Here is a 26,364-nt window from a genome sequence, read left to right on the forward strand (position 1 = left end):
CATCATAGCTGAAAGTTAGAGAAGAGAAAGGAGAGGAGAAAGCTCTTGAGTATTCGGTCATTAGGAGGAGGAAAATTGAAGGTAAGTTCTTGGTACCTTGCTTCTATTTTGAGGTTCATGAGTTCTTCTTGATTCTACCTTAACTCTTGAAGTATATTTTGATTTTTAGTTGTGTTGTGAGCATTTGGTCATGAATGAAAATGAAGGAAATGGTTGTTGTTTCATGTTCTTTTGATGGAAAATGGAAGATATGTGAAGTTGAGCCAAACAAATGAGCATGCATGTGCCTTAGATGCTAAAGGGAAAAATCGGCTAACATGTTGTGCTTTGAAATGATGAAATAGAGATTATGTTTAAGTAAAAATCATAGATATGTGATGATTGATTGGTGATATACATGTTTAAATAACATGCATGCAAGATAGGTGTATGAAAGAGTGATTTGGTAATAAATCTGCTTTGGACAGCAGCAGTAACGTGACTTTGGAAAATCACCATAAATTGTGGGAGATGAGTTAGAAGGTGAATAAATTATGTAATTAAAGCTTATTGAGTCTAGTTTCTAATGAAATAAACAAGAACATATTTTGAATTCTGTACAATGAGAAATTTGATTCGTAATGAAGAGTGGTCAGATTAGTCAAACAGTGAAACATGGGAAACTTTGAGAAAAATCTGGTATTGATTGGCTAAACCAAAAATTCTGAAAATTTTATGGATAGAAGATATATGAGTCTATTTTCAAGGAAAATTAGCGGAACTTGATTTGGAGTTTCGTAGCTCCAGTTATAAATGATTTAGTAACTGTTGCTCAGGAAGACAGCTTGCAGTGAAATTATGATTATGTGGTAAACATTGACAAAAATTTGTTAATGAGTTGCTTATTGTTTTCTTATAAGCTTACAATAATCTGTAGGTGTGGTTGGCCGAATATTGTAAGGGGTTAATATGTAGTTTGTTTTTGAATAGTTAGATTAACGTGTTAGTAATCCAATTGTAGGCGGTTCGTGTGTGGATCTCAAATCGACATATAAATCATAAGCAATTGTGTAACTAACACCTCTTTCTTAGTCTGGATCGGTAAAAGTCGAAAAGCGAAATGCGAAAACCGGTATTTTGTAGATTTGCAGTATCACGAATGCTCGTGAGGTAAATCGATTAATGTTTTTGGTAAGCTGCAAAATTTGGACCGCAAAGTGCATGATTTACGTGCCCTCGATATTTTTGGGCTTGATGGGCCAAAATTGGAATGATGGGCCAACAGGCCCAATTCGGTAAGAACCCTCGGTAGTGATTACATTAGTACGTGAAAGATAGGAATATGCATGAAAACCCTAAAATAGATAAATTACTGAAATACCTTTAAAAGTGGAAAATTTACGGTTTTACCCCTAGGAGGTAAATTACAAAATACCCCTAGGGTTAAATTGACCTAAATGCATGTTTGATTTGTTGTTATTTTTGCATGCCATGTTGTTATTATCGATGCATGGACCGGGATATTGACGGAGGAAGTCTTGAAAGTGGCTTGTCCACATCTTGGAGGTTTTGCCTCAATTCTTTGATTAATCGAGCAGCAAGGTCAAGAATGTGGAGTGTTAAATTTGGGTGGGTTGAGCTATTCCCACATGGAGTGTATGGTGGTAGGGTGGAGTGTAGTGGTTGGTGGGTTGAGTAGTCTCCCAAATGGGCTTGCATATGTTTACTTGATGTTGTATGTATTTTGAAATGGGCCTATGGGCCATCTTGTTATCTGAATAAGGGGCTAAGGCCCGTTTATTATAATCTGAAAGGGCTCGCCCAATACCACTGTTACCCAAATGGGCTTGCATATGTTTACTTGATGTTGCATGTATTTTGAAATGGGCCTATGGGCCATCTTATTATCTGAATAAGGGCTAAGGCCTAGTTTATTGTAATCTGAAAAGGGCTCGGCCCATACCACTTATTACTGAATGGGCTTAGGCCCAATAGGCTTGAGTGACTTGGGCTTTGAATGGGTTTTCCTTATATCTTGAGTTTCCCCAAACTCACCCTTTTATTTTCATCCACGCAAAATCCCCAACCATAGTGGGCTTAGAGTCATGAGGGAATTGGAGTGGCCACCCATTCGAAAGTTTGATTTTCTTCGGTGAACTGGACATCCTTTTAATTACGTTTGAGGTTTTAGGCTTTTAAATGTAATAAGGCCGCTTATTTATTTTGATGGTTTTAATATGTATTACTAAGATAGGTAATACTTATTTTAACTGTTGAAATTGGATAGCTTTAGGCGCGTTTTCAAAAACAACAGTTGATTTCAAAATAACACGACAACAAGCAAAGCTTCCGCAATGAAAGTATTTTCCAAAATTAATCACTTTTCCTAAAATGACTTAATCGAATCGGTTTCTAGAAATATCCATGACGTTAAGGTGTGGCAATGGCGGTATGCATGTCTAGGATTGGATCCGAAGGAGCTTGGTATTAGCGGTCAGATGGACTCACCACCTCTTTTAGGTTTCCTACAGGTGCACAGACTTCCATTCACTTTAACCCTTAATGAATTAATCTTTTGAACATCAAGTACGATTTTCTAGACTTAGAATGGAATTTTTTTATGTTTTTGATGTGGCATGCGGATCCGCCATAACTTCGGGCGGGTTTGGAGTGTTACATTTAGTGGTATCGAGCCTAGGTTGCAACAACTCGGTTGTGGAATGGGTTTACAAAAACAAAGATTTTCGAAGCGAAAATTTTATAAAGAATCGAAAAACTCGATTTTCAAAATTTAGATCTTTAGAAGGTGGCATTCAATCTCCTACTCAAGTCTGTAAGTATTACTCGAACTTTTACGAATATTTTCTGAATTATCTATCTGCTTCAAACCCTACTAGGACACTCTAGATAGGATGATCTTGAAAGCATAGGAAAATCGATAAGAGATTGAAGCGTAGCTAGACTTGATTCTGCGAAAACAAACTCGAACTCTTGTCGATTCATAAAACATCGTAATAAACCTTTGGAATATTAATTGATGCATAAAATTAAGTAATCAAGATAATACGATCATGAGTACAAGAGGCCGTGGGCGGAGCCGAGGAAGTGCTCGGCGAGATCTTCGTCTTGAGACATATCTGACGGTGGATGCACCGGTACCACCGACAATAGAGGTAGAATCTCATGACCGCGGTGCCGAGGATGATGCCCTGTCACAGGCAATGCTTCGTGTTGTGGAAAGGGTTGCTTGAGCAAGTTTAGACAACGAAATTCAGGGATCTATTTCTGAATGACTTCGGGACTAACAGAATGAAGATCTTTAAGGGCGTGTCTGGTATAGCCCCGAATGTGGCAGAATATTGGTTGGAGGCCACAGAGCGGATTATGGACGACTTAGACTGCTCTGAGGAGATTGTGAGTGGGGTATCTGTACTAAGTCCCTTGGGTCACTCGGTTAGGGTAGACAAACTGTATAGGAATGTACCCTTAGAAACTCAAGGCAAGGTTTTTCCTGGAGATCTGGTGGAGTTACCGTTCGAAGAGTTTGACCTTATTCAGGAATGGATTGGCTTGTTAAGCATAAGACGACTCGGATTGTCTTTGCTAAGCGAATGGTGTTAAGAACTACAAAGGATGAGGAGGTTATGGTGATAGGTGAGAGAAGGGATTATTTGTCCAATGTGGTGTCGGCATTAAGAGCAGAAAAGTGGATTCGGAAAGGTTGTGAGGCCTAATTAGTATTTGTAAGTCAGTCGAAAGAGGAGGGACTGACAGTGGATAAGGTTAAGACCGTAAAGGAGTTCCAAGATGTTTTTTCAGAAGAGCTTCCAAGATTACCTCCGAATCGAGAAGTTGAGTTTGGAATAGACTTGTTGCCTGGAATGGCGCCTGTGTCTATCGCACCATATAGGATGGCCCCGAAGGATTTAGTAGAGTTAAATGCTCAAATTCAAGAGTTGTTGGATAGGGGCTTTATTAGGCCAAACGTGTCTCCATGGGGAGCACCAGTGCTATTCGTGAAAAAGAAGGATGGTACGATGAGGATGTGCATTGATTATCGCCATTGAACAAGCGGCGATTAAGAATAAGTATCCTTGCCAAGGATTGACGATCTATTCGACCAGCTTAAAGGAGCTTTTGTATTTTCCAAGATCGACCTTCGATCTGGATATCATCAGTTAAGGGTCAAGGAGGCAGATATCCAAAAGACGACATTCAGGATTCGGTATCGTCATTACGAGTTTCTGGTTATGCCATTTGGACTAACGAACGCTCTTACAGCATTTATGGATCTGATGAATCATGTGTTTCAACCTTTTTTAGATCAATTCGTAGTCGTCTTTATTGATGATATCCTGGTATATTCTGAAACTAAAACGAAACATGATGAGTATCTCCGTATAGTGCTGTAAGTATTAAGGGAGAAGGAACTCTTTGCGAAGTTCAACAAGTGTGAATTTTGGTTGAGGGAGGTAACCTTCTTAGGACATGTGGTCTCTGCTAAGTGGATTAAGGTGGACCCTCGAAAAATTGAAGCGATTTTGGAATGGAAGCCACCTAGGTTAGTGTCGGAAATACGGAGTTTCCTAGGACTGGCAGGATACTACAGAAGGTTTGTAGAAGGTTTTTCTGTGATGGCAGCACCTCTGACAAAACTCATAAGGAAAGGAGTACCATTTGTATAGACTAAGAAGTAGCAAGAAGCTTTTGAGAAGTTGAAGAAAGTTACATTGAAGCACTGTGTTAATTCATATGAGTCAGGAATGATTTTCTTGTGTGTATGTGGCGCATCACACATGGGTTTGGGCTGCGTGTTAATGCAAGAGGGTAAGGTGGTTGCATATGCATCACGATAGCTTAAGCCTCATGAGGGAAACTATTTGACTCATGATTTAGAGTTCGCAGTAGTAATATTTGCACTTAAGATTTGGAGACATTACTTATGCGGAGAAAGGTGTATTATATACACCGACCATAAGAGTCTTAAGTATTTGTTGACTTAGAAGGAGCTGAACCTTAGGCAAAGGAGATGGATTGAGTTGCTTAAGGATTATGACTGCTCGATCGAGTATCACCCAAGCAAGGCTAATGTGGTAGCCGATGCTCTAAGTCGTAGAACTGTATCTGATCTGAGAGCAATGTTTGCTCATCCGAGTCTGTATGATGATGGAAGTCTGTTGGTGAGTTGCAAGTGAGGCCAACTTTGGTGGATCGATTAAGGAAAAGCAGTTGAACGATGAGTCTTTGGTCGCTCGCTTTCAACAAGTTAAGGAAGGGGAAACTTCTGAGTTTGGGAGCCAGAAGAGAGGATGCAACAACAATACCCTCATCTGTTTGGATTAGGTAAATTTTGAGGACGAAATTTCTTTAAGGAGGGTAGAGTTGTAACGCCCCAATTTTCGGGAATTCTGTGAATGTTGGCATAGGTTTAATTATGTTTGTGGGCCTCTAGAAAGCCCAAACTTAAGATAGAACCCGACAATTTTAGTTAATTTTTGTTCCATAAGAAAAAGGGGGTGAAATTATGAAATAGGACCTATGTGAAAATGTTTGAAAATGCTATAGGCTAAATTGAAGTGGCCAAATAAATAGGAGTGCAAAATAGGAGGATTTGCATGACAAACCTCCCATTTTACATGAAGTGGCCAACCATCATGTTGTTGTAGACAAAATGTACACTTGATATCCATAATTTATGGTACAAATTGATACAAATTGATAATAGGTTAGGTAAATGTTCCATGATAATGGGTTAGGTAAATGTTTCATGATAATAGGTTAGGTAAATGTTCCATGATAATGGGTTAGGTAAATGTTTCATGATAATAGGTTAGGTAAATGTTTCATGATAAGAATATCATGTCTTTTGTATTAAAGAATTAAATGGATGAAATATGAAGTTTTATTAAAAGAAAAAGGGGTGAAAAGAACAAAGTTTTGTCCATCTTTATTCATCATAGCTAAAAGTTAGAGAAGAGAAAGGAGAGGAGAAAGCTCTTGAGTATTCGGTCATTAGGAGGAGGAAAATTGAAGGTAAGTTCTTGGTACCTTGCTTCTATTTTGAGGTTCATGAGTTCTTCTTGATTCTACCTTAACTCTTGAAGTATATTTTAATTTTTAGTTGTGTTGTGAGCATTTGGTCATGAATTAAAATGAAGGAAATGGTTGTTGTTTCATGTTCTTTTGATGAAAAATGGAAGATATGTGAAGTTGAGCCAAACAAATGAGCATGCATGTGCCTTAGATGCTAAAGGAAAAATCGGCTAACATGTTGTGCTTTGAAATGATGAAATAGAGATTATGCTTAAGTAAAAATCATAGATATGTGATGATTGATTGGTGATATACATGTTTAAATAACATGCATGCAAGATAGGTGTATGAAAGAGTGATTTGGTAATAAATCTGCTTGGGACAGCAGCAGTAACGTGACTTTGGAAAATCACCATAAATTGTGGGAGATGAGTTAGAAGGTGAATAAATTATGTAATTAAAGCTTATTGAGTCTAGTTTCTAATGAAATAAACAAGAACATATTTTGAATTCTGTACAATGAGAAATTTGATTCGTAATGAAGAGTGGTCAGATTAGTCAAACAGTGAAACATGGGAAACTTTGAGAAAAATCTGGTATTGATTGGCTAAACCAAAAATTCTGAAAATTTTATGGATAGAAGATATATGAGTCTATTTTCAAGGAAAATTAGCGGAACTTGATTTGGAGTTTCGTAGCTCCAGTTATAAATGATTTAGTAACTGTTGCTCAGGAAGACAGCTTGCAGTGAAATTATGATTATGTGGTAAACATTGACAAAAATTTGTTAATGAGTTGCTTATTGTTTTCTTATAAGCTTACAATGATCTATAGGTGTGGTTGGCCGAATATTGTAAGGGGTTAATATGTAGTTTGTATTTGAATAGTTAGATTAACGTGTTAGTAATCCAATTGTAGGCGGTTTGTGTGTGGATCTCAATGAGATATCGTGCATAAGCAGTGTGTAACTAACACCCTCTTTCTTAGTCTGGATCGGCAAAAGTCGAAAAGCCGAAATGTCGAAAACCGGTATTTTATAGATTTGCGAGTGTGCGAATGCTCGTGAGTTAAATCGATTAATGTTTTTGGTAAGCTGCAAAATTTGGACTGCAAAGTGCATGATTTCTGTGCCCTCGATATTTTTGGGCTTGTGGGCCAAAATTGGAATGATGGGCCAACGGGCCCAATTCGGTAAGAACCCTCGGTAGTGATTCTGTTAGTACGTGAAAGGTAGGAATATGCATGAAAAACCCTAAAATAGATAAATTACTGAAATACCTTTAAAAGTGGAAAATTTATAGTTTTACCCTAGGAGATAAATTACCAAATACTCCTAGGTTAAATTGACCTAAATGCATGTTTGATCGTTGTTATTTCTTGCATGCCATGTTGTTATTATCGATGCATGGGACCGGGATATTGACGGAGGAAGTACTGAAAGTGGCTTGTCCACATCTTGGAGGCTTTGCCTCAATTCTTTGATAATCGAGCAACAAGGTCAAGCTGTGGAGTGTTAAATTTGGGTGGGTTGAGCTATTCCCACATGGAGTGTATGGCTGGTACGGGTGGAGTGTAGTGGTTGGTGGGTTGAGTAGTCTCCCAAATGGGCTTGCATATGTTTCTTGATGTTGTATGTATTTTGAAATGGGCCTATGGGCCATCACATTATCTGAATAAGGGCTAAGGCCCGGTTTATTATGTCTGAAAAGGGCTCGGCCCAAGACCACTATTACCCAAATGGGCTTGCATATGTTTCTTGATGTTGCATGTATTTTGAAATGGGCCTATGGGCCATCTTTATTATCTGAATAAGGGCTAAGGCCTAGTTTATTGTAATCTGAAAGGGCTCGCCCAAGACCATCATACACTGAATGGGCTTAGGCCCAATAGGCTTGAGTGACTTGGGCTTTGAATGGGTTTTCCTTACACACTGAGTTTCCCCAAACTCACCCTTTTATTTTCATCCACGCAGAAATCGCCAACCATAGTGGGCTTGGAGTCGTGAGGGAATTGGAGTGGCCACCCATTCGAAAGTTTGATTTTCTTCGTGAACTGGACATCCTTTTAATTACGTTTGAGGTTTTAGGCTTTTAAATGTAATAAGGCCGCTTATTTATTTTTGATGGTTTTAATATGTATTACTAAGATAGGTAATACTTATTTTAACTGTTGAAATTGGATAACTTTAGGCGCGTTTTCAAAAACAACATTGATTTCAAAATAACACGACAACAAGCAAAGCTTCCATAATGAAAGTATTTTCCAAAATTAATCACTTTTCCTAAAAATGACTTAATCGAATCGGTTTCCTAGAAATATCCATGACGTTAAGGTGTGGCAATGGCGGTATGCATGTCTAGGATTGGATCCGAAGGAGCTTGGTACTTAAGCGATCGATGGACTCACCACCTCTTTTCCGGTTTCCTACACGGTGCATGACTTCCATTCACTTTAACCCTTAATGAATTAATCTTTTGAACATCAAGTACTATTTTCTGGACTTAGAATGGAATTTTTTTTTATGTTTTTGATGTGGCATGCCGGATCTGACCATAACTTCTGGGCCGGGTTTGGGGTGTTACACAAACTCACAAATTAGTAAGTGCATCAACATCTCATATAAGTTCATTTATAACATAAGTGGATTTTTTAAGACACATCACATATTCATAAACCTTTTCATAAAATTATAAACCATATAAGTTCATTTATAACATAAGTGGATTTCATAAGACACGTCACATATTCATCAACCTTTTCATAAGATTATAAACCATTCAAATTTACTTACTTACCATTCCATTCCAAAACCTTAGTATAAGCCTAAATAACATCATCAATTCACAAGTTAGTGCATTTGTCAATGATATAAATGCATTATCCATAAAATAAGTAGACTTACATATGTAATCACATCATTTAGTTCATAAATCCATTTTTCTTTATAATTTCATGATTCATTTCATTTGAATACTTACCATTTCATTTCCTTTTCATACTCGTTGAACCATCTAGAATTACGTCAGATACTCGGGAAAGCTCACACACAGTGTGCCTTTACATATAATAGTAACCTTTCCTTTACATCGTTGCTCACTCGAGTTGTGAAATGGGTCTGCTTACACGAGCTGTGGGTCGAAATGTAAGCTACACGATGCTACTCATACAAGCTGTGGGTCGGAATTCACAATAAATGTAGGACCCTAGCCATCGGTAGGACATTCAGGACCAACATTTGAAACATGAAATCCCTAATGACTTGTCATTTATATCCTAGGAATTCTTAAGGTTCAACCGAGACTCAATATCCATCAATTCATCATAGCATTGATACGTTTATATATCAATCCATTTACTTTAAAAATTACATGGTAAATATTCAGTTTAATCAAGATTGAAACTAGTACAGTTCATACGAACTTACCTATACTGAAACGATGCCCTAACGTGATCCAACGACTAATTCGCTTTTTTGGTTTTCCCGCGATTAGTGTCTGTTTGAGTCATTTCTTGACCTAAATAAACATTTTTATTAAATTAATCTCATTCCAGCATTTAAAATAATTAATTTACCTTATAATCCATAATAATGAAATTTTACAAAATTACCCATAATATTTTAACATTTATGCAATTTCCCTAAACTCAAAACTTGAAATTTCACCCTTTTTAACCATAAATCATGCTAGCTGATTTTTACCAATTCTTATAATAGCCTATATTTATCCACAATTTACATTATTTTCCTTGAATTTACGATTTTCACAAATCAGTCCCTAAACTTGAAAATCATCAAAAATTACTTACCAAAATACTTATATTTAACAAAAAAAAGTATAATAATTTATCAAAAAATTTCAAGAAAACTTCAATTTCATCCATGGTAGAATTCTAAACATTCAACAATTTAACAAATTGACCCCCGAGCTAACTAGATTAAACTATAACGATCTTAAAAATATAAAAATTACGAGAAACCAACACTCTTACATACTTTTGTTTGGCCGAAACTTGAAAATTCTCAAATGGAGTTTCTTCCTTCTACTTTCGGTGAAGAAACAAAGTCAAGATGATGCTTATCTATTTTACTTTTGTTTTATTATTTTAATACTTAAACATTAATTTAATAAAACATTTCAAATAATAACTTAAGAAATCAACCACATTACCGTCTACTATTATCAATTATGGCTAGTTTACCATAACCATCCATTTTAATTTATACAAATGGACACTTAAATACTAATAATAATTGACTTTTACACTTTTTACAAGTTAGTCCGTTTTAATTAATTAACTATTTAAACATTAAAATTTCTTAACCAAATTTTAATACGACCTTAATAACACTCTAAAAATATTTTAAAAATATTTATGGCTTGGTTTATAGAATCGAGATTCGATACCTCATTTTCTAAAACCACTTGACTTTAGAGTCATACTACTTAAACCTAATTATTCTTTCATTTAATATAAATCATTAAATCAAAATTTATTATTGCACTATATTTGACTCGTAAATATTAACTAATAATATTTACGAACTTACTTGACTCGTAAATATTAAATAAAAACATTTACGAACTTACTTGTTGGATTTGTGTCCCGAAACCACTATTTTCGACACCACTAGAAAACAGACTATTATAATTTAGGATTTGGGGTTCATGGTTCAAGATTTGGGGTTCAAGGTTATCATACACCAAATTGGGCCTAGAATTTTTTATGGTAAATTAGGAATTTTGGCTCTGAATGGGTTTGGAAAATTTTGATTTGTGGTAACCCGAAATTGGTTTTGTCTATGGCCTTTTGAAAAATAAAATGTTTTTTGAAAATAATGTTCAAAAGACTTTCAATTTTGAAATAAGGACTGATTTATAAAATGGTCTAAATTATGAGTTTTTAAAAGGCAATTAAACCAAATTTTAATTTTCACCATATTTCCCTCATCATCTTTATAAAACTCACTTTAGTCTCTTCTCCATATTTTTGTTATGGAGTCCATTGCATTCCAAAGCTCCTCCCATTCAATTTTGATTCCCAAACTTAATTTCTTAGTTTTATATCATTCCTCAAGCCATAAATCTCCATAGTATTTCAAGAAAAACATCTAAGAACAACATAGATTTCTCCATTGCTAATTTTTGGATTTTTCATGTTTTTGATTAAACATTAGATTCTTGTCAACTAAGGTAATTTTTGATGTTATTTGATGCTTTAAATAGAGTTTTTAGCCGTTAAATCGCATGTTTTAAATAAAAGCCGAAAATTGAGTCGTTAATGGTAGATTTCAAGATTTCGGGTAAAAATGTGCTTTCAAATATTTTCCAATTAGTTTTGACATGATTAGAAGGTTTCTAAACTTAATTTAAAGTTTCATTGAAGATTTCCAACATTTTAATGATTTTTTGTGAAGATTAACATAAACTTGTCGAAAATTTTAAATACCATGAATTGGATAGTTTTTAGTAGCTTAAAGGTTGAGAATCAATCGTAGGTGAATAATTAGATGAATGAAATCAATTTTAGGAAAAAATATTAAGTATAGACCGAGATAATCAAAATTCAATTTTGCTATGTTGAAGATTTCGGTTACATGAGAATTTATCTTAGACTTGTGTTTTGATTGTGTGAAGTGAGTCTGCAGCTAATTGTTGATTGTGTTGTTGTGTGATTTACCTTGTTGAAGCTTTGGAATCATTAGGACTTTTAACGAGAAAAGATAAAGACAAGGAAAAGCTAGTTTAAGCTTTCGGTAATTAGACGAAAGCGTGATCAATGAGTGTTTGGAATCGCTACTTGTAGACACGATTCATAGTGTTAATTGGGAGCTTAGGAATAGCCTAAACCTCTATCCTAAGTTCTGAGTGTAAGCTTTCTATTTCCCTTTCTTTGTTTTGGCAAATTATGTGATTATTTGAATAATTATGGATTGATTATTATGATGCGATATTGTGATATGAGACATGTGTGATGACTATTATGAATTGAGTTGTGTTGTGGGTATGATATATATGTCAATGACTATGATAATGATATGTTAATAATGCAAATATGTAGTGAAAGCGAGCAAAATTTCGGTAAGTATATATGTGTTGAATTGTGGAATGTGATATTATTATAACAAGTATTATGTGAGAATACTTGTATGTGATATATGATGTACTAATTTTAATGCACACATATGTAGTTGGATATGTGATGGCTCAATGATTATTATTGTGACCTTTAAAGTGCAATTAAATATGAATCCGATAAGCATGCATTGTGTACAAGTTGTGATGTAAATTGATGAATATGAACAGAGATGATGTGCATTAAATCAGTAATTAAAAATGTGTAATTGTGGATATTTTGGCCTTGTGATCTCTTGAAATTGTTGGGTATAGTTAACATGCCATAGGATTGTGAGTACTTACCTATATGTATTGCGTTTTTAGGCATTGAGGCCTTGAGATAAGTTGGAGAGATAAGAGAATGTGAGCTAAGCTCCATTAAATGGGACATGTTTGGTGTGTTGGAGAGTGTTAGCTTTATGCTTTACTTTTTGGGATATGTTCGACTCTATAGTCAATTGGTGTGTTGGAGATCTGTGTATTCTATGTGTGGTGCTAGAGCCCACTTTTATGTTTCACAGCCTCAAGTGCCAAATTATCGTTTAAATGTGATCTTATGTATTGTGATAATATGATGCGAGATGGATGCATAAACATGTGAATAATATGTTAAATGTGTTGATTTCAGTTTCATGAAAATGTTAATATGTTCTCATGGTAATTGTATATGTAATTGTGGTTTGGGATATTTTCATTTAACTTGTGAATGCATGTGAATATATGAGCTAGACTTGTAAGTTATTAAAGCATGTATACGTTGTTTAGTCTTGATGAATTATTGTTAAATGAATTATATATATAAGCGAGTTGAGTGTAATTGCATGTAAGAGTATATGCTAGTTTTATGATTTAATGAAACATGATTATGTTATTTTGACTTGGTTAGAATATGGTTGTGAATGTGTTGTAGTATGCTCTTATTTAACCTTTGATATTATGTATACTTTGTGGTTACTTCGACATTCACTGAGCTTGTTTAAGCTCACCCACACTCTCTAACCATTGCAGATATTTAGCGTTTACGATGTGAGCGGTGCGGGGATACCAAGTGATCCAAGTTAGGCTTTAGTATTTGCGTAGGTGGTATTAATATTATTTTTTGAACTGTACGGATAAGGAAATGTGGTTACATTTTGATTGATTATTATTGTGGTCCTCATGATATTTTATGGGTTTAGTTTTCTAGCACTTTTAATAGATGTCATAATTATTTCATTGGTATTGTTTTGGTTTGAAGATTTGCTATGTTGAAGTGCCATGAACTGTATGTACGGTCAATGGACGTTGAGTAATGTGGTAGAACTGTTGCATGATATTGCCATGATGTTTTGGATATTTTGTAGCTTAATTATTCCTAGGAACTATAGGCTTGGACCTTGGTATGTTGATTCTTGTTCGGACATGTTTTTGATGTTTTAAATTGTTATTTTGATCATTTTGAAATTGGTTTAAAGAGGTAAATGATGCACGTTGATTAGATATTTGTTGGAATGGATTAAGTGCTTAGATGTGTTGTATGTTTTTGGTCTGGATCAAAGGTATCAGTATTTGGGTTATAAAAATGATACCTCTGTGATTTTCGAATGTGGAGGAAGTCAGTTTTACAATTTGATATCGATACCATATCACGAGTATTGATACTCGGGGTAAAATAATCGATACTTTAGCAAATGTACTGATAATTGTTGGGATGTTGATTTTTAAACGAGAAACAAAATGCTATTTTGTTATTGATTTTCCAATTGGTACCAATACCTTTTTTGTGAAATATCGTTACCATTGCTACAGTATCAATACCTACGTACTTGTTCTGAAATTTCTGTTATGTGGTTCAAAAGCATATATAGTTGTAGTATTAGTTCAATGGAATTATGTTAAGCATGACTTAATGTTGGATGTTGTATGTTAGACTCAAAGTTGTGCGAATGCTAAATAATAATAATATGACAATTTACTATGAGTGCGATGTGTGACGGTGGTGTGAAATCTTAATATTCAGGCTTGACGATTGAGCCGGGTGTAGGTTGTTACAAAGGTTCAAGGTTTAGGATTTTGAGTTCGGGGTTTGGGGTTCGGGTTTTGGGTTCGAGGTTTAGGATAAAAAAAATTACTAAAATTATGTGTCAATGACATTGAAAAAATTACTAAAATGTCATTAAATAATTGGAGAGGGACCATGGATTATGTGGTGGGAAGGATCCATAAAATAATTTCTCGTATAATATAATTAAAGTATAGATATGATATATGCTTGAGAAATCATAAAATAAAATCAAATTATTATGGTAAATGTGAATTAAGAATTAGAATAATTCAAACTAAATTGACTAATTAGATTAAAACCCCAAACAAAGTAACAACATATGATGGGACTTTAAGACCCAAATATATAATTGCACATAATGAATCCTAAATTTGGATTCTCAAAAATTCCAAACTTTTACCGTTGAATTTAAAAGATTTTCTCGAATAGATGACACGATGATGCATGATATAGGGATCCTACAAAACTTGAAAAAGAATTTTTTTCTAACACCAATATCTCAAGTTGGATATTGGATTTGATTCAATATAATTGTTTTGCTTATTTAGTTATTGTTTCATAAATTAGAAAATGAAATGTTGAAAAATTTAGTATTGAAGATATAAAATTTGAATTTAAAATTTAAAATGAAATGTTGTTGTTATTTGGGTCGGAGAAGACGCTGGTAGCAGAGCAGTGGTGCAAGAGAAACAGATCATTCTGGTTTAAAGAAGAAGAAATGAAGTGAAAAAATTGAGTAAAAAAAAAAAAATAAAACACAAGTTTAATTTACACGTGTTTAATGACTAAACTTATCTGGCGCACCACATCATTAAAGGCAGGTGAGATCTTTTTTTTTTCCATCCATTTTGAGTTTGGTTGGAAAAAAAAAGTTAAAATTTTACTTAAGTTTAATTTAAATTAAAAATGTTAAATTCGATTTTGACTCGGTTTGTTTGTATTATTTTTTTATCATTTTATACAAAATAAATTTAAAAATATAATACATCAAATATATTAAAAATTAAAATAAATATTTTCCAACAAATGAAAATAAATTAAAAAAAATTCTTTATATTTAAATAATACTAACATAATTGGGCAATTTACTAAAAAAAGCCTTTTATTTCGTTATTTACTGAAATGGTCCGACTTTTTCATTATTTATAGGAAAGGACCATTTTTCCCGAAAGCGCGTCCACATCACGGAAGTCGAGTGCGTGTCGAAAACGCTTTTCTGGGGGAGCGCTTTGTCCACCTCAGCACAAAGCGCTTCCTTGAAGGCGCGCTTTGTTGACGTGGACAAAACGCTCCCCCAGGGAAGCGTTTTGCCCCGAACGGTCATATGACCATTTGAACTCCAACGGTAAAAAAAAAAAAACTATAAAAGGTCCCTCCCCCCTTTCATTTTTTCACACAATAGTCCTCTCACAATCTCTCTAAATTCTTTCCAAATTCTCTCAAATTTATTTCAATTTTTGTCAAATTTGTCTCTAATTTTTGAAAAAAAGCTGTGTTTAATTTTTTTAATTAGTTTTATTTTTAAAATTACAAAACTATTCAATCGTGTTAGCAATGGCCGGAGAATTAATTCGTCTCGATGCGAAACACATCCCCGTCGATCAAATGACAATGGTAAGTGATAAGTTTAATTAATTTTTGAATAGTATTTAATGTATTTTTCATTTATGCAATTTTAATTAATATTTAGTTTATAATTTTTTTGTAACAGTCTGTAGATCGGGTGTTGCAATGCTATATCCGTAATATGCCTGGTCCTCCATCGTCGTTGATAGAGAATTACCTGCGAAAAGTGGGTTTTTGGCACGTGGCCATGATAGGCCGGGGGTGCAAGTTAGACCCGAAACTAATCAGTGCATTGATAGAAAGGTGGAGACTCGAGACGCACACTTTCCATCTTTCATGCGGAGAGTGTACTATCACTCTAGAAGACGTGCAATTGCAATTGGGATTGTCGGTCGATGGGTATGCAGTCACCGGGTCTGCTCAATCTGCTGATTAGGGGGCCGCATGCTACGAGCTTTTGAGTGCTATTCCGGATTATATTAACAGAGGTCGGATCGAGATGGGCTGGTTACGAGACACATTTCCGGAGCCAGACAATGATTTAACTGAATTAGAAAGAATACGATATACTCAGGCATATATTCATGAGATGATTGGAGGTTATCTGATGCCGGACTTGTCACGAAATCGCGTACATCTAAGATGGCTGCTGAAACTCGTTGATTTTAGAGTAGCAGGTGAATTAAGTTGGGGGTCTACCGTGTTAGCAACATTGTACCAGGAGATGTGCTGGGCGACACAACTGAATAAAGCCAAAATTGGAGGATGCCTATCACTACTGCAATCATGGGCACGGTTTCGCTTTCCATTTTTACGTCCTCGAGTGCACCACCCATATACATTCCCACTAATAACGAGGTAAATTTTATATTAGATTTTACAATTATTACGTTGATTTAAAATATAATTGTATGCTAAAAAATTATTTAATTAGGTGAAACCATTCGGCAAGTTATGTTGGAATACCCTCATCTCTTGAAGATATACGCCTTCTATTAGATCAACGGTTGGAAGCACAAGTAAGTATTAAATAAAATATATATACATAATAAAATAGTCGTTTCTTATTTAGTATTTAGTATTTATTATTTAGTATTACCTATATAACTAATATTTTTATCATGTTCATATAGTTTCAATGGACACCATACGAGGATTCGGCAATTCGGGCAGTAATTCTAGATGATTTTTTTCAAAATCCGAATGTTTGGCATGCGAAGGTCCCATTGGTAAACTATGCTATCGTGGAGATGCACCAGTCAAATAGGGTATTGCGTTAATTTGGATTCTGACAACCGATTCCTGTGGAACCTAAGGTGCTCGATGATGAGTACAAAGTCGACTTAAGTCTATTAAATATGGATTGGCCGAGACACTAGTCATAATATATCAAAATGTGGAAAAATCAGTATGACTATATACCTACTCGAGAACAGATCATCGTTCCTGAGTTAGCATGCGTGCCGGAATACATGCCATGGTTTAGGATTCATAGCAAGCCATATATACTATCGGAAGAGGAGAGGCGATGACAAATTTGTGTGCAAAGGGAACGACGGGGCCCTTTAAATCCAAGAAGAAGGGATGACGATGCGGGCCCATCAGTAGCGCCCAAACAATCACCGGGCCCATCAACAGCGCCCACATAGCCACCTGTGCCAACACTTCAACCGACGACACCCATATCATAGCCTTTTTAGATTATGCCAGGTGCGTATCCTAGCCCTTATATGTATCCTAACCCTTTTATGTTTCCTTTTCCTAGTCCTATGGCAAGTTGGAATGCATGGCCTGATTTATCTCCGTTCCCAATTACTCCGAGTCAACCGCCTATCAATAGGCCACCGTTGCATGAGGGATCGCACGATGCTCCGTCGGGAAGCTCTTCTTTTTACCATTCCCTATCGCCTTATGGGATTCAAACACCTCCACCATGGGTGATGCAAACACCTCCGCATTCATTATTTTATCAAGGTGGGTCATCCTCCCAACACCCATAACCAGATCGCCTGTCGGAGGAACCCCAATCCCCACCGGAACAACTACAACCCTCGCCGGAAGCTGAACCAAGGAGGAATCCAGCGCGTAACCGTCCACGACCCCCAGGTGGCATTAATTTCGACCGGCACCAACATTGATGTTTTAAATATATTTTTAGAAACTTTTTTTATATAGTTTCATATAATAAAATAAAATTTGTTTTTAATATTTTAATTGTACTTTACTTTTTTTAATTTTAATACAATAAATGTTCTTTTAAATTAGCTAATAATTTTTATTAAAATAAATGTTATTTTGACTACGGCAATATTTTTAATATTTTTATATTTTTAATAAAATATAAATAATGCAACATAATTTTATTACAACAACTATAATCTATTCCGATTTGGACATGATCGAGTTATATGGCCTGGGTTCCTATACTATCCGCACAACTTCTGTTGGTTCGTTCTTTTTCGGATATCCATATTGTTACGTATTCTAGTCGGGTAAGGTCAACCCTTTAGTTTGTGACGCAATTCTCTATCCGGTAACATCTTAAATGGAGCAAGTAATACAAATAGCCACTTACGTTCATCTCGGATCAGTGGGAATACGTGTCTCCACACGTTGTACATGTATTCTATTTTGTACACTTGGTCAACATACGTCGTGGGATCCAGACGGAGATTTTGACAAGCTGCAATTACATGAGCGCATAGATAACGTAGTGCGCCAAACACCCCACAGTCGCATGTCTTGTTTCTCAAGTGTACATGATATTGCTTGCCAATAATACCTTGGTTCGGTCTGTCAAACTCCGTCACAAGAAACCATAGGTTGTCGTGATCGTGACACACTATGTCCATGGTGTTGGCTCGTGCTTTCGCCTTTTTAATCTCTTGCAATACCTTCGCGCACCATACATGGCCTCCCTGCATTTGGCCTTTATAACTCGCTGCTCGCTTTGAAAATAGTGTCGCTAAACGAAAATATGACTCTCGCACAACGGTTGTTGTCGGCAAATGATGCATTCCTTTTAGAACAGAATTTATGCATTCAGCCAAGTTTGAGGTCATATGACTATATTGTAGGCCGCCGTCGTATGCTTGTGTCCACTGTTCGAAAGGTATGTTACAAAGGTAGTCTGCGCCTTCTTCGTTAACTGAACGCAAAACCGCTAACATCTCATGAAAACGATCCTTACTTATCTCATACCATGCCAATATAAGTTGATAACGAAAATTACAAACCACTCTTCCATTCAGAATAAATTGAATATTACAAATGAAATTATATTAATAGAGATTAAATACCCATGTTGTTCACTTGTCGTCGTTCAGTTGTAGATCGATAATTTCGTAGTAGTTGAATGCAACGTGCCTTAGGTAATACTGATGGTGTGTGCGATGCCATTGGCTTCCTTGTCGCTCAATTGCGACTAGTATTCCAGTGCCCCAATCCGATATAACGCATATATCAGGTTGGGGGCAGACATAGTTAATTTAATTAATTAACCCTCAACTCTAATTAATTTAATTTTTCCCTTAAAAACACTAAAACCCTAAACCACTAAAACCCTAATCCTAAAACAATAAAAAAACCCTAACCTTAAAAACTTAAAACCCTAATTTAATTGATTTTTAAATTTCATAGTTAATTTAATTAATTAATCTTCAACTCTAATTAAGTTAAAATTTCCCTTAAAAAACACTAAAACCCTAATCCTAAAACAATCAAAAACCTTAATCCTAAAAACCATAAACCCTAATTTAATTAATTTTTTAATTTCATAGTTAATTTAATTAGTTAACCCTCAACTCTAATTAAATTAATTTTTCCTTAAAAACACTAAAATCCTAAACCAATAAAACTCTAATCCTAAAACAATCAAAAACCCTAACCTTAAAAAACTCTAACCCTAAAAACCCTAAATCCTAATTTAATTAAATTTTTAATTTCATAGTTAATTTAATTAATTAACCTCAACTCTAATTAAATTATTTTTCCATTAAAACACTAAAACCCTAAACCACTAAAATCCTAATCCTAAAACAATAAAAAACCTAACACCTAAAAACCATAACCCTAATTTAATTGATTTTTTAATTTCATAGTTAATTTAATAACCCTCAACTCTAATTAAATTAATTTTTCCCTTAAAAATGCTAAAACCCTAAACCACTAAAACCCTAATCCTAAAAGAATAAAAACCTTAACCTTAAAAAATCATAAACCCTAATTTAATTGATTTTTTTAATTTCATAGTTAATTTAATAACCCTTAACTCTAATTAAATTAAATTTTCCTTAAAAACACTAAAACCTTAAACCACTAAAACCCTAATCCTAAAACAATAAAAAACCTTAACTCTAAAAACACTAAACCTTAATTTAATTGATTTTTTTAATTTCATAGTTAATTTAATTAATTAACCCTTAACTCTAATTAAATTAATTTTTCCTTAAAAAACACTAAAACCCTAAACCTTAAAACCCTAACCCTAAAATAATTAAAAACCCTAACCTTAAAAAACGGGGCAAAACGCTTCCCTGGGGAGCGTTTTCGACATCGCATCTCACTACGACGTGACGCACTTTCGGGGAAAATGGTCCTTTCCTGTAAATAATGAAAAAGTCAGACCATTTCGGTAAATAACGAAATAAAAGGGCTTTTTTTAGTAAATTGCCCAAGATAATTATAACCTAACAAATAAATGCCTCTAAAATAGTAGCAAAATTAACAACAAAATAAGAGTTATACAATATTTAAATAATAACAATAAAATAGTAGCAATATAATAGCAAAATGGTAGCAAAATAACAACAAACATCAACATAACAAAAGTTTAGGTTAAATCCATTTTTTAAGTTTATATTTTTATTCAAACTCTTTTATTTTTCAAGCGAGCCTTTACATCTCAACATGTAATCTATCCTAAGTCTTGTTGAAAACAAAAACTTAAATAAATGTTTTTTTCATAATTGAATGGGTAAAAAGTATCGTACTTAAATTTAAAAAATATATATTTTGATAACAATCTTACAAAACCCACTTTATTATATTCAATATTCCATTTTAGTTTTTTATTGAAAAATTTATTCTTAGTCCGGTGTTAAATTAGTGGACAAAACAATTCCTCCATTAAAATTTAACCATTAAATGTTTGATTTAGTATTTATATATAATGTATAATAATAAATTTAGCCCTTAACCTTTACATATTTATTCAATTTTATCTTTACTCTTTGATTGAAGTAAATTAGAAAATTTTGAAACTAATAAGGCTAAACGATCAACAAGGCCTTAGTAAATAAAAAAAAGAAAGTAAATCAAGCCCTTTTAAAATTTAAAATTATTAAAAATTATAAAATTATAAACAAAATTTAAAAACTATAAAATTATAAAATTATAAAATTTTATTAAAAGTAAAAATATTGACCCAATAAAAGAGTTGGGGTCAATTTTTTAAAAAATTATAACCATTAAATTTTAATGGGTCGATGTTTTTATTTTTTAATAAAAATTTTATAATTGTTGTTTATAATTTTATGGTTTTTAAATATATTTTTTAATTTTAAAAGGGTTTAATTGATCTTTTTAATCAGTACTAAAGCCTTTTGACCTTTTAGTCTTATTAGTTTAAAAATTTCTAATTTGCTTTTAATAAAAGAGTAGGGTCAAATTGAATAAGTGTGTAAAGATTAAGAGATAAATTTGTTATTATAAATTATATATAAACACAGAGAGGTTTTGCTCACTCATCTAATGTACATGAGCTAATTTGCTCATTCTTTTCTAATAGAGAGACTAAAATACAATCCAAGATATAATAAGAGGTTTTTGTGGTACTTTTACCAAAATTTTCTTGCCTAAGCCTGCTAGTATATGATAAAATTTAAATCCTCATTTCTACTAAAACATAAATTCATTAGTCAAAGGATGAGATAATTCTAGTGATAGAGCTTTAAGTTGTTCAATCTAGGGGTCGGAAGAACAATCAAGGGCGTTGATTTCTCCAAGACAATTCCAAATTTTTCACCAGTGTCAGGCTTTTCACCATCCGGAACTTTCCAATGGAACATGTGCAGAAATGTAGCCAAAGTATACATCAACATCCTCTCCCCGAGGTGAAGCCCCGCACACATTCGCCTACCAGATCCAAATGGAATATAGTGAAATTTGTTCCCAGAGAAGTCCAGTTTATTAGAATCACCAACAAACCTCTCAGGCCGAAACTCATACGGATTCTCCCAAAGTTGAGAATCCCTATGCATAGCCCAAGCATTCAAGAACACCTTTGCACCTTTTGGAATAGTATATCCACCCAGGGTGCAAGTTTGGGAAGGACAGCGAGGTAGCAACAATGGGGCCGATGGGTGTAATCTTAATGTCTCCTTCACAACTGCTTGGAGATAAGGCAGTTTGTGAAAGTGATATTCCTCCACAACGTTGGCATCACCTACAACTTTTGTCAATTCTTCCTGGGTTTTTTTCATTACTTCCGGGTGTAGCATTAGTTCTGCCATTGTCCACTCAAAAGAGGTGGAGGTTGTACCGGTGCCCCCAATTACTATGTCCTGTCCATTGAAAATTGAACATACGAAGTAAATTACCAAAAGGGGACTCAAGTTTTGCCAAGGTGGTGACATGTAATATAGAAGGGAAGAAAGAACATAGTTGAAAGGAGAAACCACACCACAAGAAAGGGCTTTGATTTGTGGTCGGGAGAGCGACTTCCCTGTCTCATGATCTTTGAACTCCAAGAGGAAATCTAAAAAGTCATTATTAGAAATATTTGTATTATTTTTAGTTCTTGGATCTATGACAAAATCGAAGATTTTCTCCATCCATCGTGATGCCCTTTTCATATCTCCTTGTATCCCTTGAATGTCAAAACTAGCCAGAAATGGAAAGAAATCCGAAATATTTGGTTTCCCCCATATAATGAGGAGTTCCGATACTGCATCTCGGAACTGAGCATTGATGTTAGCACCTATGTCTCCTTCAAGCGTGCCACCCCAGAACATGCTGGTCATCATGTTGATGACAGTTGAATATGCTAGCATCCGCACGTCAATGGTTGTTCCATTCTTGCCATATACATCTTTAATACTTTTCTTGACTTGGTTTCTCCGAATAGCATAAAATGCATCAAGATTGGCATTACTCTGCATCTCATGGACAAAGATCCTGCGCAGCATGCGCCATTCTGGCCCTTAGGGTGTGAATGCAATATCCTTTCCACCGAAAGAGAAAGCCAGTGCTGCAATGGTTGGGTTGCGGTTGGCGAATGAGATGTCATGGTCATGTACCACTTCTTTTGCCAAGGTGGGAGAGCTAATTAAGACAAATAATTTCTGTCCAATAGAGAGCTTGTAGATTGGACCATAGATGTTGGCCAATTCCATGAAAGTTTGGTGGATGTTTCTGCCAAGAAATGGCAGGTAGCCAACGAGCGGTAAGCCGTAGGGGCCTGGTGGCAACTTGACCTTTGTGCTCCTCAGCTTCTTGAATGACAGTGAAAGTAGAGACATGGCTACTACTGCTATCAGAACAGTGTAAAGTGTTATTACCGCCATTAAAAGAGATTAAAGTGAATGAGAAAATGGGGGAGCAGTAAGAGTTAAGGAGCTTGGCCTCGAATTGTTGCAGCATGACAATCTTGTTTGCCCTTTATATAGACAGCTTGATTGGAAGTAATCTTTACCCATACAATTTTGTTTGTTAAAACTTTTTTCAATAATATATTTTATCAACACAAATTAGTGTAGGATAACCAAACACGTAACTTGGTCAACTTATTTACTGTAAATAATAATAGTTTATTGTTTAAATAAAATACTTATACATTTGTCTAAAATTAGTACATGATTGAGCTGAAGCTGGGGCTTTCTTTAGAAAAACTGAAAATAAATTTTAAATATTTAATTTGATAACACTTCAAATAATTGATTTAATATATAATTTGGTACTCAACTTTGACAAGTTTTTTTAACAAAAGTTATGTATTTTAATATCTAAAGAAAATAATGTTAAGTTTTTAGTGTTTAATTCGGGTTTTAGGGTTGATTTGATGGAAGTTAATTACTAATATAATTATATTTGAATTGTTCGTAGATGTTAGTAAAACTTGATTCGATTTTGAAAAAATTGAAAAATATTTAAATTTCAAGTTAACCGAATCGAGTTATTTGAGTCAACTCAAATAAGTAATTCGAGTTTTAAGTTCGAGTCGAGTTGAATTTTACAATTCGAATAACAAATAGATGCAAATACCTTTTTGGTCCTTATCAATTAGAGGTGTTCATGGATCCGGTCCACCTAAAAAATTAGGCCTGGGCCCGGCCCAAAAAATGGGCCTAAAATTTGCCAAGCCTGACCTGGATAAAAATATTAAATCAAGGCCCGCCCACTTTGTATTAATTTTTAAATATATATAGTACATCAAAAATACTAAAAACATCAAAATAAATATTTCCTAACAAATTGAAAATAAAATTTAAAAAATATGTATACTTAAATAACACTAAGATATATGAAACTTAACAAGTAAATGCCTCTAAAATAATAACAAAATTAATAAATGCATCTAAAATAATAACAAAATTAACAATAAAACAAATTTTATACAATATCCAAACAATAAAAATAAAATAGTAGCAACGCAATAGTAAAATGGTAGCAAAATAGGGAGAAACAACAAGAAAATAATATTTCAAAAATAGCATTTTTTTATCTTTTAGTGAATTCGGGCTGAGCTGGGCCTGGACCAAAAATGTCTTACTTGAGGCGCCGACCTATTTTTTAAACAGGCCTTACTTTTTTTGTCCAAACGCATTTTTCGAGCATACATTTTTGCCCAAACCCTCCCACATTTCGGGTGGACCTTTAGATCAGGCCAAAGGTAAGGTTAGTGGTTCGAACGGCTACATCAGTGGCTAATTATGATTATATTGTTAACTGGGAGTTCCAAGCAGATGGACTTATTAGGATTAAGGTTAATGAAACCTTCTTTTTTGTTATTATACATTAGATATCTCTCTATGTTTTTTCTCAAAACCGACTCAAAAGAAATAATTGTTTATAAAAATTACCCAAATGAAAAATCATGTATGAGAATGAACTGAAATCTATAGTGTTCGTCGGTGCCTCCAAACCTAAGGGTGAACATTCAAGCGAATCAAATGAAAAAAAATTGAGTTAATCGAGTTTATGAATCCTATTTTATGTTAGAGTAGCTAATAAAGAAAGTTAGTTAATCTGTTAGTTGTTAGTTAGTTGTCAGTTAATCTGTTAGATTACTTTTGTTATATAAAAGCATGTGCTACTCCTGTACAAAGTAACAGAAATATTATTGCATTCTTCTTGATTACTGCATTCCTCACAAAGCACGAGGACAGTAGTTGACTTAGGTTAAGGACGACGACCACCCTAAAATCTATAAATAGGTTCATTTTGTACATGTTATACACACCTTTCATATTGTATGATTTTCTCTTTAGATTTAGTCTTTAGTTTTTCCATTCTCTTAGGTTTTAGATTTTATTTTCGACCTTGTTATTTACTTTTGTGGAGAAATCAGATTCTAAAATTACTGTCAAACTCTATGAGGATTTTTAGCTTAATTCCAATACAAATTAGGCATCTTCTAAACTCTATTATTGTTCTTTATATTTATTCTTTTCATCAAGTTTATATCGTTTATTAGATCCATGAGGAACTAGTCCTCCTATGGGGGATTAGTGAGTGGAGGTATGAATAATTAACTATTTTATAGGGATTTCTTAATGGATTAGCTGTTCAGGAAAGAAAGAATCTAAACTCTAGGCCTGACAACTCTAGGAAGTCATTAAGGTGGAAATTAACCCAAATTTGGTATGGCCTATCCGTGAACACCTTAACCCTGAACCGGTCTGGACTGTGACGTCGAAAGACAAGTTGTTCTTGCCGACTCAGTATTTCAGTAGACGAATCGGAAGATCCTATTGGGGTATTGAATAGTTGATTAAATAAGAAAACCTGAGACAACAGTTGATTATAACTACCAAAGCAAGTTAATCACCCATGCCCAGATTTGATACATATTTGATTATTTGATTTCTCGTTTTTTTCATTTATTTACTTTTCATTTATTCCTTTCTTATTTTTTTTAGTATAGTTTATCAAACTCCTTTTAATTCTCCGTACTATAATTTGATTAAAGTACTAATTAGATCTATTTATGTTTAGATTTGAATTAAGGTAGTGCTAGCCTCCATTGGATACGATCCTCGGAGTACTTACCTACTTTGTTGTAACTATATTAAAATCTGACTCGTATACTTGTGAATACCGTATTTCACATCTTTTGTGCAGGATTTCTACTTTAGACGTTGGTAAGTTCGAAGGCGGTCAAAATCCTCATAATCTTTTGAATTACACTAATAACATTTCACAAAAAGTGAGAGATTGGTTGTACTCCTCCTTTCGTTTGGCCATCTATTCTTAAAGTACTCATCAATTGATCAATTAAATTGAATATGGCGTTAACATTTCATTTTGACCTCTTTGTAGCAATAAGAAGGAATGTAATGCTTTCGCATCACTTGCTTCAACTCATCTCGTGTTTCAATTACCCTTTTGTATTTTCTTTGACTATTA

At 34.2% G+C, this 26,364-nt stretch overlaps 2 protein-coding genes across 2 annotated transcripts; both read right to left on the reverse strand.

The window, feature by feature from the left end:
* Positions 1-21,674: 21,674 nt before the first annotated feature.
* LOC108468314 (labd-13Z-ene-9,15,16-triol synthase, chloroplastic-like) lies at positions 21,675-22,925 on the reverse strand. Its single transcript, XM_017769202.1, has one exon. It carries the CDS (start codon positions 22,923-22,925, stop codon positions 21,675-21,677), a length of 1,251 nt encoding a protein of 416 aa, XP_017624691.1.
* Positions 22,926-22,940: 15 nt separating this feature from the next.
* On the reverse strand, positions 22,941-23,303 carry LOC108468315 (cytochrome P450 71B22-like). Its single transcript, XM_017769203.1, has one exon. It carries the CDS (start codon positions 23,301-23,303, stop codon positions 22,941-22,943), a length of 363 nt encoding a protein of 120 aa, XP_017624692.1.
* Between the last annotated feature and the right edge of the window lie 3,061 nt (positions 23,304-26,364).

The sequence above is a fragment of the Gossypium arboreum genome, chromosome 8 (assembly GCF_025698485.1).
Source record: "Gossypium arboreum isolate Shixiya-1 chromosome 8, ASM2569848v2, whole genome shotgun sequence".
NCBI classification, from domain to species: domain Eukaryota; kingdom Viridiplantae; phylum Streptophyta; class Magnoliopsida; order Malvales; family Malvaceae; genus Gossypium; species Gossypium arboreum.